The 19,944-nt window shown below is 32.4% G+C and overlaps 1 protein-coding gene and 1 long non-coding RNA gene across 2 annotated transcripts; one reads left to right on the forward strand and one right to left on the reverse strand.

Annotated features, from left to right (window-relative positions):
- Positions 1-5,312: 5,312 nt before the first annotated feature.
- LOC111620461 lies at positions 5,313-6,501 on the forward strand. Its single transcript, XR_002755914.1, has 5 exons — positions 5,313-5,451; positions 5,618-5,810; positions 5,880-5,983; positions 6,078-6,152; positions 6,245-6,501. It is a non-coding gene; the product is annotated as an uncharacterized LOC111620461 (long non-coding RNA).
- Positions 6,502-17,989: 11,488 nt separating this feature from the next.
- Positions 17,990-19,360, reverse strand: LOC111620486 (ATPase ASNA1 homolog). Its single transcript, XM_023362404.1, has one exon. It carries the CDS (start codon positions 19,302-19,304, stop codon positions 18,297-18,299), a length of 1,008 nt encoding a protein of 335 aa, XP_023218172.1. The 5' UTR covers positions 19,305-19,360; the 3' UTR covers positions 17,990-18,296.
- Between the last annotated feature and the right edge of the window lie 584 nt (positions 19,361-19,944).

Genomic DNA, 19,944 nt, shown 5'->3' on the forward strand with positions numbered 1-19,944 from the left:
AGGGTGGTTCATCAAGCCTATTACAAACTAGGCCCCTTCTGTACGATAAATCAGGCAGAGAGTCTGGCCATCCTCAAATCCCTGGAGCATATTCAGAGGACAATCAATAACAGGACCAAAGAAGAAATAACAATTATTAGCGATAGCAGGGTGGCTCTTCACCAAATAAAAGCAATGAACACTAAATTCAAGCTAATAAAAGATATCATCCACATGGTGTCTAATCTGAAAAGTAATCACATCAAAGTACACTTTCATTGGACAAAAGGGCATTCTGGAGAAATAGGTAACGACAAAGCAGACTTTCTGGCAAAGAAAGCTATAAGTCATTTAAATGGTCCAACCTTCTCGCTTGTTCCCTATAACTGGGTAAAGAACCAGCTCAAAGAATTCACAATCAACAGGTGGCAAGAGAGGTGGGCCACGGAGATGACAGGCAGAGTGACCTTCAACTTTTTCCCGGACGTCAAAGGGAGGGATAAATTGAGCCACTTCAATCCTGATTTTCATATTACCCAGTACATTACTGGTCATGGTGGCTTCAAACAATATCTCAACAGGTTCTTAAACAAAGGGACCAGTATTTGTGAATGCCAGGAAGAAGATGAAACTCCAGAACACATTTTGTTTACCTGTGTCAAACACGTCACTCATTGCAAGCAGCTCAAGCATATAATGTATTTTCAGTGGTTCCACTGGCCCTGTCGAAGTCAGGACTTCCTTACTAACAACATTACAACAACTGCCTTCAAGACATTCATTCTCAAAACAAGAAACACTTTTCCCAACTTTACCTGAGGGATCACCGCAAGCCAAGATGGTCCCCCTTCTCCAGTGACAACAGACTAGCCGGCAAATATTTTACCTTTGTGTTTGTGCTCATCGCAACCTGCCTCAGCAATGCAACCAGCCTGGATAGCCTGGCAAGGTTGTACAGTTAACTTTCTTCCTTTTATACGTGCAAGCCTAGTGGTTCAGGCTACTTGTCCCTTTCTGTTCCCCTGGACCAGTATAACTAATACTAGGTCTTCAGGGTCCCCCCAAGCTGGGGTTCATGTTATATTATATTATGTTTTGTTCATTTTAAATTTTCATATACATTTGTATTCGCTAAGTTCGGTTGTTCGGTTAACTTTCTTTCTTTTATACGCGCAAGCCTAGTGGTTCGGGCTACTTGTCCCTCTTTTGTTCCCCTGGACCAGTATAACTAATACTAGGTCTTCAGGGTCCCCCCAAGCTGGAGTTCATGTTATGTTATGTTATGTTTTGTTCGGTCTAAACTGTCATGTACATTTGTATTCGCTAAGTCGCGAGTTGTCTACTGTGATCTTTGTTTAATCCGCGGTCTGTTGTACTCTACAAATTGGAGCAGTTTCATTGTTTTTCTTCAGGCATGTACCTACATTTTGTATTACATTCATTTGTGTTCCAACAAACGGAGCAGGGTGCTGGATGCTCACAAATCTCTTCTTCACACTTTCCTATCATACTTACCCCATCTTCCCCTCCCCCCTCTCTTATCCTCTTCTTACTTCTCTTCTAAGGCTAAGCCTCTGGTACGGCCTTCTTAACTTTTACAATAATAATAATAATAATAATCCACCCAAAAACAACTTCAGCAGCTCCTACAAATCACACATTCATACACCAAGGACATACAAAAGGAGTTTGGCTTAGACAAATGCAAAACACTTCACATAGAAAAAGAAATCCTGACGAAAGAAGATTTTACACTTGGAAATGGGGACATTATTGAATCCAAGGAAGAGGACGAGTTCTACAAGTATTTAGGATTCCAACAGGCCAAACTAACAGAACATACACAAATAAAGCAAAGATTAATTAAAAAATACCAAAGTAGGTTAAATGCTATACTTAGAACACAGTTAAATGCAAAACACACAGTTAAAGCAATAAACACATATGTCATCCCAGTACTCACATACTCTTTTGGAGTTATACATTGGACTCACACAGATCTCGAGCAACTCCAAAGGAAAACAAGAACAACACTTACTAAGCATAAACAACATCATCCTAAATCCGCCACAGAAAGATTAACCCTTCCACGTAAAGAAGGCGGACGTGGCCTGATTGACATAGTTAACCTTCACTACAAACAAATACAGTCACTGCGAGAGTTTTTCTACAAGAAACAAGAAACATCACAGTTACATAAAGCAGTAACTCTAGCAGACTCAAATAACACACCATTAAACTTACACTCACAACATACAGACATGACACAACATATAAAAAGCATAGACAACATTAAGCAATCATGGGCTCAAAAGGCTCTCCATGGCAGGCATCCTTACGACCTGGCCCAGGATTTTGTTGACAAAACTGCGTCAAACAGCTGGTTAGATCGGGGATGCCTCTTTGGGGAGACGGAAGGATTCATGATTGCCATACAGGATCAGGTCATAAATACTAAAAACTACAGAAAACACATACTCAAAGATACAACACTCACAAATGACACATGCAGAAAATGTCACATCATGCCAGAAACTATACAACACATCACTTCTGGTTGCAAGCTCTTGGCACAGACAGATTACTTACATAGACACAATCAAGTAGCAAATATAATACACCAAGAGCTTGCAAAGAAACACAAATTGGCAGACATCCACGAACCATACTACAAGTATATTCCACAGACAGTATTGGAAAATAACACGCACAAAATGTATTACGACAGAGCCATAATCACAGATAAAACAATTTACCACAACAGACCAGACATCACACACTCATTGACAAACACAATAAAATCACATACATTATAGACAGCCATTCCAAACACTCACAATGTACAAAACACATGCACTGAAAATATTAGCAAGTACACAGAACTCGCCCAGGAAATAAAGCATCCGTGGAGGATGGATAGGGTGCTTATTGTACCAATCGTTGTCTCCTGTACAGGTGTGATACCACACATACTACACAAAAGCCTGGGAACATTACAATTGAATAGAAATACATACATAACACTACAGAAGGCCACTATATTGAATACATGCCATATTGTTAGGAAATTCCTGAATACAGACACTGACACACTTATTTAATTTTAGCTCTTGGTTGCTATGCCTTGACTCTGGTCCGGCATAGTACACAGCCACCGGTGTGTACCGAGTATAATCCACTAAACCCAACATAATAATATATTATTGGAATATTTAGAAAGTTTTTGTAAATATAATTTTAAAAAGTTTTCAGATTTAAAGCTACTACTATTTATTCACTATTTAAGGAAGAAAAAGATGGCTAGGAATTTACCAATTTAATTGTTTTCATTTTTGTTGTATATTGTTGAATGTTATCTTGATTAACAAATTAATTGGGCATAGACTTGAACTGACTATTTCACAGTGATAAATTTAGAATCCAAGTCCCTTCTACTACTTTGGCTCTCAATAAATATCTTTAAGCCATTGAAAGAACATAAATGACTCTTAGCAACAGGGGCGCCGCTAGCTGTTTGAACGCCCGTGTGCAATACCGATTATGCCGCCCCCTGTTTAACTACGACTACCTGCGCTGAGCTTGCCAGAAAGGCTCTTTAGTGTTGTCTCATAAAGGTGTGAAAAAAGAAAAGAAATACTTTACAAAAAGAACTATTTATTATTACTAAGTTATTTTTATTTACTTAAGTGTAAAACCATATAAATATTTATCTACAGAAATTGAACTCTTCTTGCCTTCATGTTTGCGAAATCTGCTATCAATTTTCTTGTATCCAAGCTGTCTAAGATTTCATGTTCAATTGAAACTATAGCTATAAACTAAATTACTTAGTCTTTGCTGGTGCATTGTTGATCTTAAATTAATTAATTAATTAAATAGTTTTTTATAATTTTTAACTTTGAAAAGGACCTTTCACCAAATGCAACTGAAACCGGCAATGTAAGTAATATTCTTAGTGCTATTGCTGTATTTGGAACTGTTGAAATTAAGTCATTAGTAAAAAGATATTGTAATGGGGTTTGTGGATCATTAGACTGGTTTTCTGGAAAATGCAACTTTAAAGTATTGATTTCATTAAACAAATTAATACTGTCAATGTCTGTTTCACTACTTGAATCGTCCTTAAGCTTCAGATTTAAATCCTAACCAAGTTAAAATATGATTAATTATACTTCGACCCATGTCAGAAGAATTATTAACAAAATAATTGTAATTTGATATGCAATAGAACTGTTCGAATGCGTACAAGTACAAATTGAGAAGGAAGCTCTGTAGGGATTCCCTATTTTCGTCAAACCTGTCAACTTCTGTCATAGAGCACGACTATTGGTACTTGGCTTTCGGGTGCCCACCAGATGGTTCAACCTGCCGACAGACGTTTCGCATTGCATCTTAATTCTGATAAATGCCAATAGAGGCGCTGTTAACGCTATAATAATTACGTGGCCGATCGCTTGATTTGCCGCCCCCTGGACAGGCGTGCACCACCTGTGTGCGGTGCACGCCTTGCACGCCCGCTTACAGCGGGCCTGCTTAGCAATGTAAAGTTGTCCATGAGCAAAGACAGACAAAAGAAGTAGGAAAGTTATTGCAAAATGATCAGAAAATTTGTCAGATAGAGCTTTACCTGGGTCACACATTTCTTTGTAAACTTACATAGACAGATGATTCTGGCAGCTGGATGGCTGAGTGATTAAGATGTTAGTCCGCTACTCTAGGAATCTGGAATGAATCTTATCTTATCCAAGAATATTTTGGAAATAGTCTGTACAGTATATGTCAGATCCCACCCCTCATCACCTGGCCACCCAACTGTGGGCCTGATATGCTTGATAAAAAGTGGGCCTTCTTAATGCCCATATGGTGAAAAGAGTTTAAAAAAATATGCATATGAGTTATCAATAAATGTGACACTGAATTGTTGAAAAATTTTAATGTTGCAAAAAGTTTCTTATTGATTTTGTATATAAAATGATAGGGAAATTTTAGAAGTTTGGAACCGGATATCTCTAGGATGGATCATCAGATCTGTAAACAAAAAACTTACTGCACATTTGCAGACACATCCATATCTACAGACACTTAATTTGTTTAAATCTACCAAGAATTCTAGGAGTTCAGCTAACAAAAATCTTAGTATAATACACATATTTGATATGAAATTATATAAATATGTTTATGATAATTATAGTTTTAGTATATAAGATAATTAAATCAGTTTATTGTTGGTTTAATTGTAAATAGTATAGCCAAAGTATTTTGCCGAGTTTCAATATCTTTATGCAATGAAATTTATTGAAATAATTTAATGTAAACTGAGATTTGCCAATATTGTTGTATTAAATCTAAGTGTTTTTTAATTTTTAATTTTTATTGTTTAGATTTGTCTGTGCAACTCCTAATTCTCTTCATCTTAGGATACATAAAGTATTTCAAAAAAGAGCAACTACTTCCTCACTTGCTATATCTACTGTAAGTTAATTTAACTTTTGACATTAATGTTTTAGTTTTTAAATATATTATATATAGAGTGTTCCAAAAAGAATGCTACTGTTTTAAATGACTGTAATTTTCATTTTAGAATGTTCTGTATACTGTCATATTCATCAAATTAAATAAAATAAATAATTTATTTTAGATTTCTACTCAGAAAAATAAACAAATTGAAGTTGATCTTTGGATAAAAGACAATATTGGCAGGAAATTTTCTAACATATCATCTTTAGATATTCATTGGAAATTATCTGATTACACACTTGCAAAGCTTGAAAATCACAGGGATGTTATAAATGAAATTAATGGTGCTCACGGATACAAGAAAATTACCAGAAGTAAGAAAAATAAGTTTCAAAGTGAAAAAATATGTATTTTTTTGATGGAACACTATCTTTGTCTTACAGGTTATCAGATATTGAATTTAACTGGAAAAGAAGGGGTATTAAAGATCACAGCAAATGTTAAAGGTTATCAAAAGCAAATACTTAAAAATTTTAGTATTGAAGAAGTGAGTATCATTTGTTATGAATATGTTATTTGCATATTTATGAGAAATATTTTGGTTACATATAAACATATACAATATATACATGTTTCTTTAGAGAAATATAACACCAATCATTGAAAGCATTGAATTAAAATTAGTGAAGTCTGACAATCTCCAATTAGATAATCAAGTAAGAAATTTTTCAGAATTAAATCTGATCTTTTGTTTATTTATATTATTGTGTAATTTTTACTTCATTTATATATTTTTTTTTATTTATAGGAGGAATCTTGCACTAAAGACAATTGTCCTAAATTAATAACTTATCATATTTTATATTTTTAGATAATCAATAAGAACAATTTTTGTTATGAAATGTTGTTATAATAAAAGAAGAATAAATTGAAGTTAATTTTCTGAATGCTCATAATTATAAATTGTTTTAAAAATATATTTGTAATGGAAATTTTTTAAACATTTTTCTATCGTTTGTGCTATGCACTTTTCCCAAAGACAGACTTATCATAGTGGATCAAACACAGAACAGAATGACCTTGAAACATAATTTGCAGAGTAATTATATTTATTTTATAATATGTATTTTAATCTCTTCATTCTTAATAAATAGATCCGTTTTTAGAATTGTACAAATGTGTGTATACACTAGTAATTTCACAATAAAAACCTCATAACTTATATAGCCTACACGTGACAAAATTCTGCCAAACAAGTTATGTCCAAAATGCATATAAAATAAGTGGATAGAGTTACTCTACAAATTATGTGTTCAAGGTCATTCTGTTCCATGTTTAATCCACCAATAAATCCATCTTTGGGAAAAGTGCATAGTACAAAATATACAAAGCAAGACAACAGACAAAAAGCAATAAGAATAATAAAAATATATTTTTGGTTTTTTTATGATCTAATTTGAATTATATTTATAAGTTATTTTATAATTATTATGAATATTACTACGCATTAAATAAATGTATTAATAAATTAAATAATCCATTATACAATAATTTGTTAAAAATTTTTTTACAATGTTAATATAACTATTTTGGAAAATTGTACATTCATACATTGTAAATAATTTTTTATTAATGAAATAAATATAATTTTTTAAGTTAAAATCAAAGTTAAATTGATGAATGAAATATTTGCAAAATGATTAATAATATAAATATCATTTAAAAATTAACATATTTACTTATGTTTAATATTAAGTATATATGTATCAATTATTATAAAGCAGTGTTTTTCAACCTGTGGGTCGCGACCCCCGTGGGTTGTGACAAAAAAACAATTGTTTGTAGGTCCTGCACTACAATAAATAAAACTACAATTTCAGTGAGAAGGCTTTGCGTTTTTATTTTAAAGTACAATTGGTTTTTCGATCAATATTTAGGTCTCAATAGAAAGAAAATTAAATACGTAGTTTTTAAAATCACTGATATAGTTTTAATATGGCCCTGGGGGTTGCCAGAATTTTTTTAACTTGTAAAGGGGTCACATATTCAAGAAGGTTGAAAAACACTGTTATAAAGTAATTTGGCTGCAATGTCAAAAAATTGTAAACCTGTAAATTTCCACTGTCATCCCTCTATCCTTCCATAATCTTAAGAATGGTGTTAGATAAATGAAAGTCAAGACCTCAATAGGGGTAGGATACCTCAATTAACTATATATGAACTATCACTTTGGGCCAGAAGTCATGTTATTTCAATTCAAAAATTTTCTCCCGAACAGAGTTATATAAATGACTGGTATGACTTCATTGTTAACAGGAAAAGAATGACGTATAGGGGTGAAACACTAAACTTAAATGCATTGTGACAAAAAATTGCAGCTGGTATTGTGACGATGTCACAATAAAAACTGCTCGTTTATATTTCTATTTTATTATTATTATTTCTTTTCAACTCTTTCTGTCCTGTGGGGAGTAAAAGGATCTTCTTTCCAGGATGACCAGGTGGAAAGGGATGGAGCCCAACATATCTGGGACAGGTGCCCATGAAACTTTCTGGGAGTTGCCAATTTAGATTTGATCAGAGATCCCCAGAGTGGTAGGCTGATGCCTCTACTGGCTATCATCTGGTCATCATTATACTTATATTAGTTTTTAACATAAGATAAACAAATTAAATTGATTTTTTTCAACTGTGAAAATATGCTTTCTGTATGATTCCAATAAAATGAATTTTCTGAATAAACTTTTATTTTTAATTTATAATTTTCTTCTAATTTTATTAGTAACTGAGTATTTTTTGGTTTAAATAAGCTCTTATTAACATTTTTATTTTTATCAGTAGTTATAAAATTTATTTAGCTTTTTTCATTAAGCTTATCAATAACACATGTACAAGATGTGTTCAAAAAGCTCCAGAAGTGGGCATGTAAAATAAAAACCATCAAAAATATGTTTGTGTAAAATACTATCATGTAAACACATGAAACTGATTATATGTAAATTGCAAAAAATTGTATTTTTTGTAATTTACATGTGATTAGTTTTGTGTGTTTACATGATATCAATCATAGAACTATCTGACATGCACAATTGTAATACTTCTTTATTTTAAAAATCAAGCAACAAAACTTTAAAAATTTGTCATGGAAGGTTTAAAAGGACAGAGAATATACATCAAGATGTGAAAATCTTACAGAGAATAAGCTATATTAAAATCAAGACATGAAAAATGGTTTAAATTATTCAAAATTGGATGAATCACTATAACTGATCAACATAGGGAGTGACTCCAAACTAAGAGAAACAATGAAAAATGTTAAAAAAAATCTTTGATCAGTTATTAGTGTGGATAGAAGATCAATTATTTGAGAGATTGTAGAATGGCTGAAGAAGATATCATGTCATCATATTGAAAGATTTTAAAAGTTTGTGCCTTACTTTCTCTTGTGGACCCATGAAAACAACTACACATAGAAATCTTTCAGAATATGTTCAAGACATTTGATTATGACTCAGGTTGAATTGAGAACATCATTATTGGTGACAAAACTTGTGTATGCCTCTGAGAATGAAACCAAGAGACAACAAGTTTTATGGTTTCATTCAATGAGAGCCAAGCCTAGAAAAGAAAAGTGTAATACCAAACAGTCAAACATTAAGACTTTGTTGGTGACATTTTTGATTCAAAAGGTCTTTTTATTATGAATTTATTCAGCAAAACAATCAATAAACATTTTTATCTTAACATTTTATGGCAATTACATGATGCAATTTGCCTGAAATAACCTGAAAATATAGTACAGAAAATGAAAATATTTTATAAGTCCTATCCAAATATAGCCATTAAATTATTACTGATTTGATAAATCATGGAATTATTATTATTTCACGATCACCATATTCTCCCAATGTAGCTTTTAAGGACTTTCATTTCTCCAGTTTTTCAACCTTATCTAAAGAACTTTAAAAGGAAACAGTTTGAGATAAAAGAACTTGGACAAGATGAATTGAAGAAAATTTTACAATCCTTGAAAGAAGCTGATTTTCTGAATTGATGGAGGAAGTATATTGATACTCAGAATAATTATTTTAAAAAATATTAAATAAATTTCTTTATATCCTAACACGTTTTGATTTTTTGAGCCCTTCCTGAAACTTTTTGAACATATCTTGTAAATGATATTACAGTAGAACCTTGAAAACTCGGCCTAATGTGGACCGAAGGGTGGCTGAGTTTGTGAAAATGCCGGGTTATCGGGAATGGGGTTAAAAAGGATAAGTATGCGTGATTCCTCAGAAAATACTGTACTGTACTTGTATGTATTGTTTGCTTGAGAATACAACTGAGAATAAACTGCCCAAATACCCTTAAACAAAGAAAAAGTACATACTCTATGAAGGCATAGAGCCTTTACTACATGAAAATGAAAATTAATGAATTCACTGTGTACAGTAATTTACCTGATAAGACAGACCTCAGAAAAATACTTTATGAGAGCTTTTATACTTTTATAAAGCTGTCTATAATGAAAATTAATTAACTAAGGATTTTTTTGCCCTGCCAGGGTGTGGCCGAGTTATCCGGAGTGCTGGGTTATCGAGAGCCGAGTTTTCGAGGTTCTACTGTAATAAGTTTAATTAAAAAAATTAATTTCACAAACAATATATACTGCATATTTTAGTTTACAAAATATATATGGCTTATACTTGGCTTAACATCACTACAATACAGAAATGGCAGCATTGGAAATCAATGAATTGTCCCAAAATTTTTGTTTTGAATAGTCTATATTGAAAGTAAGGAGACAAAGCAAGTGGAGACCAAGGAGAAATGAAACACGGGGCGGTCAGGCCATCCCCATGGGAGGTTGAGTGAAGCAAGTGGATGTGGGCCACTTATCTACGAATTCTATTATTATTTACAAATCTGCCGATTTGTAAAATAATAAATCTGTAAATCTTTTGTTCAAAAGTTTATAGATCAAATGTATTATAAACATTTGAATAGAAAGTTTGAAAATAAATGGTTATAATTGATAAATATATAAACAAGTTGGCAAAACCATCTATTTGTAAATATATACGTAGGCTAGTGATCAATACTCTAATATGATTTTTTAACCACATAAATGCCATAAATTATATCTTTTAACAGTATTTTAATTACTCATATTTAGCATTATTTTGTTATTAACTATTTCTATTATTTGTTTTAATTAAAAGACTATATAAATGATACTTCAATGTAAAGATTTCTACACAATACATTCTTATTACCAATCAGCAGCAATTATCACATAAAAAAAAATACAAAATGAGTGAAATATTATGCATTTTGTATAATATTATGTAAAGTACAGTACAGTATATCAAAAACACAAATTAAAACCATTTAAGATAAATTTATCCAATAAATTATCTAGTGGTTTATCCAATATGGATACTGCTCAAGGCAGATTTGCAGGGTACAAAAATATATGCTTCCTGTCATTTTTCAGAAAGTATTACTCAATTATCAGTACTTTAGAATTAACTTAGGTAACTAACTTTTTACATCATTCTTTTTTCATTAGCTGTTGAAAATTGAAGCTCTTGGGGACATACAGTGATAACCCTCAGTTCTTGGCATTCTGAGGTATTCAATTATGAATAATGCAGTGCAGTGGCGTGTCATCCACTGGACTGCATTATTCATAATTGCTTCAGTGATAGGGAAGCTGTGGAAGTGCCACTTGCCTTGTATTTTCTAAAATATAAATACATATTGTGCAATTATTTTCATATTTTAACATACTTTGAATTAATTAAAATTAATAGAGAGGTTGAGGCGCACGTTTTAAACGTGTAAACGTGTACGTGTGACGTTCAGCGCCGCTTTCCCGTAAGCCTAAAAGTTTGACGATGGTGTTTGGAATGTCGAGCGTGATTCCACCGACTATCCAAACACCATTGTCAAACTTTTAGGCTTACGGAAAAGCAGCGCCGAACGTCACACGTACACGTTTACACGTTTAAAACGTGCGCCTCAACCTCTCTAATATTTTATTATAACCGCATTATGTATCTTATTACAAATTTCTATACATGTGAAAAACAATGATAAGATTGCTATTGTATATTTGAATATAAATTCATACAGGCATATTCCCAATGGACATGCTGTATTGTGAAATACAGGACAGCTTCCATGGTGAAAATATTTGAATGGTGTAAAGCATCCAGATTATATGCATTTGTGCATGCACTTTACATTGCACCAATCTCACATGGTTTAGCTTGTGGATGCTACACACAAAAATATTGTATAATGCTTCCAATAATTCTATTCAGGGCCAGCACAGCTTCCCTATCATCAAATGTCACTGCAGGCCATTGATGCACCCTACACATCAATATCAGTTAGAGAAAAAGTATGTGAATGATATGTCTCTGATGAGATGGGTTTCTGAAGCATATCAAGTTTTCTATTACTAGATCAAGACAAATGACACTGTTGTTGATGAGGTAAACATTGACGAATAACACTGACAGTGACAAAAATATTATGTGGAAATAAAAAGTATCTTTTAGATGATATTTTTTGGTTTTCAATAAGTAATGCTGTGAGAATTGCAAAAATTCTTGCAGACATACAGTGCTTTCCACATTACCTTGATCCATGAAATCTTTCTTGCAGGATTTTTATCAGCTAATCATAATCTTTTCTGTTTTGAGCATCAGATGACAGCCAAATCTACAGGCAAAGTTTGGAGAACAAACATATTAACACACACCTATTCATACAATTTTAGGATTTTTTCAATGTTTGAACTCAATTAGGTTACCTCAGAAACTTGATTCTGAGGATTCGCACTATACATCCCCGAGGGCTTCAATTGTTAAATGGAAGATGGAAAATGGATAATTGATGATTTTGAATTAAAAGATTGATTATAAATTATACTTTTACTATTCCAAAGTGAGAAATAATAAAGCTCTACAACATTACAGTTCTTATTTTCACTAGAAATTATCAAAATTACAATTATTTAGGATTCATATGTATCTTTATGTCATATGTAGGATCTTTAGTGTATGCTTTGCACTTTTTGACACATTTATCAGTCAAATTTCTATGCTTGTATTAGATTACTTTCTGCCATTGAAGTTGTGTGATATCATTATTATATTTATTTTTATTTTCAAGTAACAAAACTGATTGCTTTGATATCAATGGGTGCTACATGCTATAAGCACCCTTGCTGGATATGCCCCAGCAGGGATGCTTACGGCATACAATCTTCATTTTAAATGATTGCAATTATGGAAAATCTTTTTTGCTTTTTCTGTCTTATGGATATTAAGAGGACCTTTTTCCATGCTTGTCATGGGTTTGCCTGGTCCACAATGGAAACATCCTGATAGTTAGGACCCTATGTATCCTGAAAATTTTTTGGAAAATTGCTCATCAGATTTAATTCTAGATCCCCAGATTGGGGTAGGCTGATGCCTTAATTGCCTTAGCCCTCTGACTGTCAGAAGTCTGCATGTTTATCACACACCTGCTTCATATTTCCCTCACAGGTTTCTGTTCTGATAGGTGCAGTAACCTTTTAATGGTTGTGTACCTTATTTTTAATTGTCTACTTGGACATTACTCATTAATAGGACTTTACACTGGTGTTTAAAAATTGACACAACAATGAGAGTTAGTTCAGAAAAAACAAATTTTCTTTATTAAATCACCTGCAGTAGTAACTTTTTCAGAAAAAGGACTGTAAGGCAATTATAATTACTTAAAGTCAGTGTATCTTCTTTACATTGATATGTGTTATCTTGCAGTTGAAGGTTGAAAGACATGTGCTTCAAAATTTGAAGTTTTCATACTTCAAGAATATAGGCTAAGTTTCATGTTATAGAGATTTCCTTTCATGGAAGATGAATAGCAAAAATTATATTCTGTAGCATTCGAGCATTCATTTAATGTAATTTTGCAACTAATAATAGAGTTGTTATAAGTGTTACAGGCTGCAATATTTAATTTATATAATTTGCCAAATATGCATTTTTTTTACCTCTGAACATAAGAAAATGTGTGTGAATTGTCGTCACAATTTTGTTGAAACCACAGACAGAGACCCAGAATTTTTAAAAACAATTGTATAAGTAGTAATCTCAAGTGCTCTTGGGATTTTTGGCTCATTTTCAGTGTATCAACACTATTAATGAGCTGGAAAGCCTGCAAGTATTAGTTTAGGTGGAATTTTTACCTTAATTTCCAAAAAGCAGAGAACTGTATGTTTAAGTTCATACATTAAAGTAATATTCAGAAGTTACCAAAAAGACAGATTGTTAATCTGTCTTTTTGGTAACTTCCTATTATTGATCAAGTTACATGTATAAACCATGTTATAGTTTTCTTATTTGTATTAAAAATAAGTTATAAGAATGCAAGTTTCATTTTTTTCTTTACAGATACAGATAAAATTTGTTTTATAGTTTCTACTTAATTTGATTGTTTGTTTGACATAAACTATTAGAAACTGTTAATTTGTGAAAACTAGTAATATTCAACACAAATATCTACAGATATCCTTTGCTTAATACACAAAATTAATTACATGGCAGATGTTTTAATTAACACAGCTTTACCAGCTGTCTTTAACTAACATAGATACCATATTTGATTAATACAATTTTGATACACAGTAACATTGAGGGATTAATTAACTGTATTAATCAAAGGATACCTGCATTTGTATTTATTAAATTTTGCAGAAACATATTTAAAACAGAAAATATATATTGTGCTTTAAACATCTTCACTTTTGTGAAATGTAAACTGTATTATAATTTTGATTTACAAGTCTCCAATTCTATTTTTGAGAACATTTAACAAGCAAATTTTTAAAATGGAAAATGGCTTTTGATTCTTAATGTCTAATCACTGTTTTTCATCTGGACTGTCTTCAAATTTGGATAACAAAACTTCAAACTTTGTACTAGTTCCTTTCTTATTGCCTTGAAGATGCAAGTTCCATATAATTCTGAAAAAAGCCAATAGCCAAAATTTTAATAGAAATTCTATGGCTTTGAAAATTTTGATAGGATTCTTTGTGCAAGGTATACAGAAATGATAATCTTATTTAGCAATTTAGTTTATTTTATTGCATCTGTTTGGTACTTTTGATTATTTTGCACTTATTATAGTGACACAGAAGTGTAAAACAGCAATTTCCAAATATGAAAAATATGAACAAGTACATAAAAAATTGATAAGCCGACATGGAGTCACCATGTGGGCTTATAAATTTTTTATGTACTTGTGCATATACAGGTAACCCCCGTATAACACGGTAGTTACGTTCCAAAAAAATTGCCATGTTATGCGAATCCGTGTTATACGAAAAGGAGGGTTAGGTTCCAAAAATTAAAAAACATGCTAGTATATTTTCATAATTAAGATAAATATCTTCATTAAAATTTTTTTAAGTGATACATATTAATATAAATTAAACAATGTTTTCTTCGTCATCACTAAAAACACTATTAATTAACCGAGAGCGTTTTCTTTTTGGCAAGTTATCCTTATCCTCTGAGCATTTTTCTGCATTATCTTCAGATCCATGCTTTACCTTTTGCAAAATGTATGTAATTTTAGATTGCTTGCTTCTAGTTAAAAGGTCTTTATAAATTTCCTTATATGGTGCTAAGCACTTATGAAGAATAAAGCAAGTATGGAATAAGGGAAAAACATTCGGCAACATCAGAAGCAGAAGCGTCGCAATCTGGCAACATTGAAACAAGTTTCGAGAAGGACCACGTGTATCGACAGAAGGCGAGAAGAGAAAATTTACATACTTAAGTACTAATAGTTCACAAAAATAATAATTTTCGTGAACTATTATTACTTAAGTATGTAAAAATTTCTTACATTTCCTGTTGTACGAGAGTTTCACCCAATTCTCGAACCATGTCAGAGTGAATCCGCGCTATAAAAGTACCGTGTTATACAGGGGATGGTACCAATTCTCGAACCGTGTTAGAGTGAATCCGTGTTATAGAAGTGCCGTGTTATACGGGGGTTACCTGTACTTTTTCATAAACATTATTCCTCTGCTTAAAATAAATCTTTAAAAATACGTTTGTTTCTACAAATAGTTAAGAAGTACCAGACAATAAAGATTAAATAAGTACGAGATTGTTCAAAATACCAGTATTCAGATTAGAAGATTTGTAAAAATACTCTGTATAGACAACTCTCAATTGATTGTCAATCATAATCAACACAAAAAAAGGGGTTAGTAGTTTTGTGGGTTTAGTAGGGGTTAGTAGATTCATTAATAATACCATTTTAATACATGAAAAAAACAAATTATCCAAAAACAATTGTGAAAAAAAAAGAAAATATGTTGCAGAATTTTTGAAATGTGGATTCACATCATAGGAAATTAATGGCAAGAATCTGTCATTTAGCAAAACTTTCACAGGTTTCAAGTTCAAGTTCTTAAAAATATTTGGAAACAAATGATCTAATGAATATAAAGCTAATATATTTTTGGAAAGGAAACAGTCCAACTCTCTGGAAAAATTTCTTATTAACATGAAGTATGAAATGAAACAACCTACCAGTGGCAAAGTGGATAAAAATCACTGAATACTGATAGCTGTTTGTACATTTGCACCTGACCAATAGGCTGACCACATAAAATTTTCTGGTTTTCTTCACATGTTCATCACCAGTATACAAAGTATAATACTAAATATATAATATATATATAAATCAGTAAATATATATATATATAACACCAGTATAACACCAAATAGTGGCCGGTTTTTCATAGAGGGTTCTTCTGGGAGGCATTCTTTCTTGGTAGATTGCCCATGTGCTATATTGCCATATCCCATTAAATCAACCAATCTCGAAATGAAACACTTAAAGCTTGATAATTGGAGGCCTTATCAAAAAATGCTGAACATAGCAGACATGCACAATGTCCTCAGAAAACTAATTGTCCCCACAAAAAGTGGACAGTGGAATAGCTCTGGAATTGTAATACAGTCATAACTTTTCTATGGATACTTCAGATTTAGCTTTCTTTCTCTACCTGTTGCAGTTCAAGCTTACTTATAATAGCCCCCAAGTAGATTTATAATCTATGGATTTTTTTTTTTAGGAAGATTTCAGAAAAATGTTTTTCATTTTTAACTTTTTCTACCCCTTGGGCATAAACGGGACTTTTTATAGGCCTATTGTGTTTGGAGTGACTGGGGCCTGACTATTCATGAAAAATTCCTGGGGAGTTGCTTCTCAAGATTTGATCCCAGATCCCTAGAACAGTAAGCCAATGTCTCAACTGCTATATCTATGTTTCCCAACTTGTGTACCGCAAGTGTGTTTTCAGATGCATTGCAGAAACGTTTAAATATTTTCTAGAATTTTGAATAAGTTCTTTTTTAAATATCATTTATCTTTCTTTTTTTTAAACTGCCAGCAGATCAAAGGAAAGAGGAGGTATTAACTAAATTATGGGATTGTTGGAAAATTTGCAGCATCAGCATACTACTCACAAAAGTTGCATGCATCTGTGCCTAAGCTAGCATACCAACTCCTTGGAACTTCTGTAAGTCTTGCAGCTTAAAGACTGATACTAACTCTGCGCAAAGATTCAAATAGTCTTTTTATTTTTATAGTATATTTGTAAAATTGTGGAATCCTTTTCAGTTTGGCATGTTTTAATTTTTTGCAATTATTTTGTTAGTTTTCAGGATTGCATTATGTTGCTGGAATGGAGGATGGTATAACTTTCTATACAGGAAAGCATATAATTCAGTTTACTTGCTATGATTAAATTTATTGGACTGCAATTTGAGAAAAGTAGATCTATAAATTTCCATCTTAGTCTGTCTGTAATCTCGAGAACAGTTAGATAGATGAAAGATGAGATCAGATATGGAGGAAGGCTTTGGGGCAGGAGGCCCCAATTAACTATATATGAACTTCTTAAGCGAACTGGAAGTCATGTTATTTCAATTCAAAAATTTTCCCTGGGGTTTTAGATGACCTGCATGACTATTGTTATCAGGACAAGTATGATGTACAGTATATAGGCAAGACACCACTAATTTGAGGTGGAGAACATATATTTTAAATAAATTAAAAACATGATTGAAAATTGCAGCTCGGCATTGTGACCATGTCACAATAAAAAATTGCTTGTTAGTTATAAGAAATGAAAATATCTATTCTTATTAAATATATAATATGGAGAGTAAATTATGCAATTATGCTATTTTTATAAAATAAAGCATAAAATAGTCATTGCATTCTTTAAGGTCAGTAATGATTTATAGAATTGAAGTATGCAATAGAGTGCTTATGCTTAAGTAAACAGATTGAAAGTATTTTGGAGAAATTTTGTTTTTCATATTGCACCAATGGGATCTTTAACATTTTCTTTAAAATAGTATATGAGATATTTAATATAATACAATCAAAATATTTGTATTTTTAACATTACAAAATAAAGAGACAATTTCTTTATATTTCAAAATTTTATTAAAGTGAACAAAATCTAAATTTTTGAATTTAATTTTTCTTAATGAACTTTTAACAAATAACAAAGATGAATTAACTCTTTACAATTTCATTATTTCTTGTATTAAATCAACATAATACACTGTAATATCTAAAACCAAGTAAAAAACCTTTTCAAATGATTTCTGTGGAAATCATCATTCTACAGAATTATTTACAGAGAACATAATTAAGAAAATATAAAAATTTTTTCCACTTAAATAATTAAACTGTATTAGCTACAATGATAATCGTTCATATAGACTGGTTAAATACGTGCGTATCGATTTGAAATTTTATGAAAATCAACCGGATAATTTATATGGTATAATAAGATATTTCGAAAACGATTTCACTTGTTCGATCCCTCTCACTTCATGATCTAAAAGAGGAAGTTTGGTGATATGAAAATCTTCGTAAAGATCATCGATCTGACCGAGATACTTCGCCTGCAGCCTGCATCTGGCCATGCACATCTTGCACGGTTTTCCGCCCACCTGTGGGAACAGTAACTGATTCACCACAATGTTGTGTGTGTCGATTCCGCACTTGGTGAGTTCCTGGACCAGTCTCTCAGTCTCATACAGGGACAGAAACTCCGCTATGCATACGCAGACGAACGTCGTCTGGTCTGGATTACGAAACTGTTCGTTGACCTGCCGGATAACCGGAAGCATCTCCTCTACTTTGGACGACATCAGTTCGGCTGTGACGTCCTGAAGGCCGAGCATGGAGCCGATCTGGGCGATGAAGGGATTCAGCTGCGCCTTCAGCCTCAGCAACTTACCCAGGCCCTTCTCCACCACCTGCGGAAAGGTCAGGAGACGGAGCGTGTGACCAGTGGGAGCAGTGTCGAAGATGACGACAGAAAAATTCATGCTCTTGACCAGCTTCATGACCTCTGCATAACTCATGGCCTCGTCAATGCCAGGGAAAGCACCTAAAATTTCTTGCATCATGTTTTTGCTCATTCTCATGGGATCTGATTCGTCAAAATATTCCTCGGGTAATTCGTTCATGCCGAGATTCGGATCGATTTCCATTGCATATAAATTAGTGAAACCACTAACCAAGGTGGGGACTTTAGAGAATTTTTGATCAAAGGCATCTGATATGTTGTGTGCTGGATCGGTGGAGATGATCAATACACTTTCCCTCACCTTGGACAGTTGTATGGCCAAGCTGCAGCTACACGTTGTCTTTCCCACTCCACCTTTACCCCCCACGAACACCCATTTTAACGACGTTTGATCGATAATGTTTTTTAAAGAAGGTTCCAGAGGTTGCATATCATCGACGCGACTGCTATTCATTCTGCACACTAACGATTCACACACAACCACGTCATAGCAATGGAGACTAAATGGACGGAGCAACCTAGCGGCGTAAAATAATAGCCAATAAATCGCCAAAAATTAATTTAAAAAAATTATTATTTAACGTAAAAATTTATGCATTTTATTTTTATTTGCTTTTATCCCTTAACAAATATAAATCAAAATATTTCTACGCATTTCATTTTTATAAAAATGGTATTAAATTTTAAATTATGTATCCTTCAAGCAGCCAAATTTCCTTAATTAAACACTAACGATAATTAAACAAAATATAAATTTTAGTTTTTTTATGGACGGCCGGATGGATGAGGAGGCTATAAGGATCCTCGGACATTTTCGTTTGCGGTTGATTATATATGAAAATTTGATGCGATATTTCCAATCTTCTAAAAAGAAGACACGCGTACGGAATCAATAATGCGTATCAATAATGGCTGAAATAATGACATTTTCCAATCCTTCCTCTTTCGGGTCTCGAGCTCGAAGACGGAAATTATGACAATGAATAATTTTATTTACGAAAAACAAAGATATTTCTTTAGTAAACGTTGCCATTCAATTACCGAAGATAAATTATAAGAATTTTAATCGAAAGAAAAAAAAGAGCGAACTTCGA

The sequence above is a fragment of the Centruroides sculpturatus genome, unplaced genomic scaffold (genome assembly GCF_000671375.1).
Source record: "Centruroides sculpturatus isolate CEXI.00-Female unplaced genomic scaffold, Cexi_2.0 scaffold28, whole genome shotgun sequence".
Taxonomy (NCBI): Eukaryota; Metazoa; Arthropoda; class Arachnida; order Scorpiones; family Buthidae; genus Centruroides; species Centruroides sculpturatus.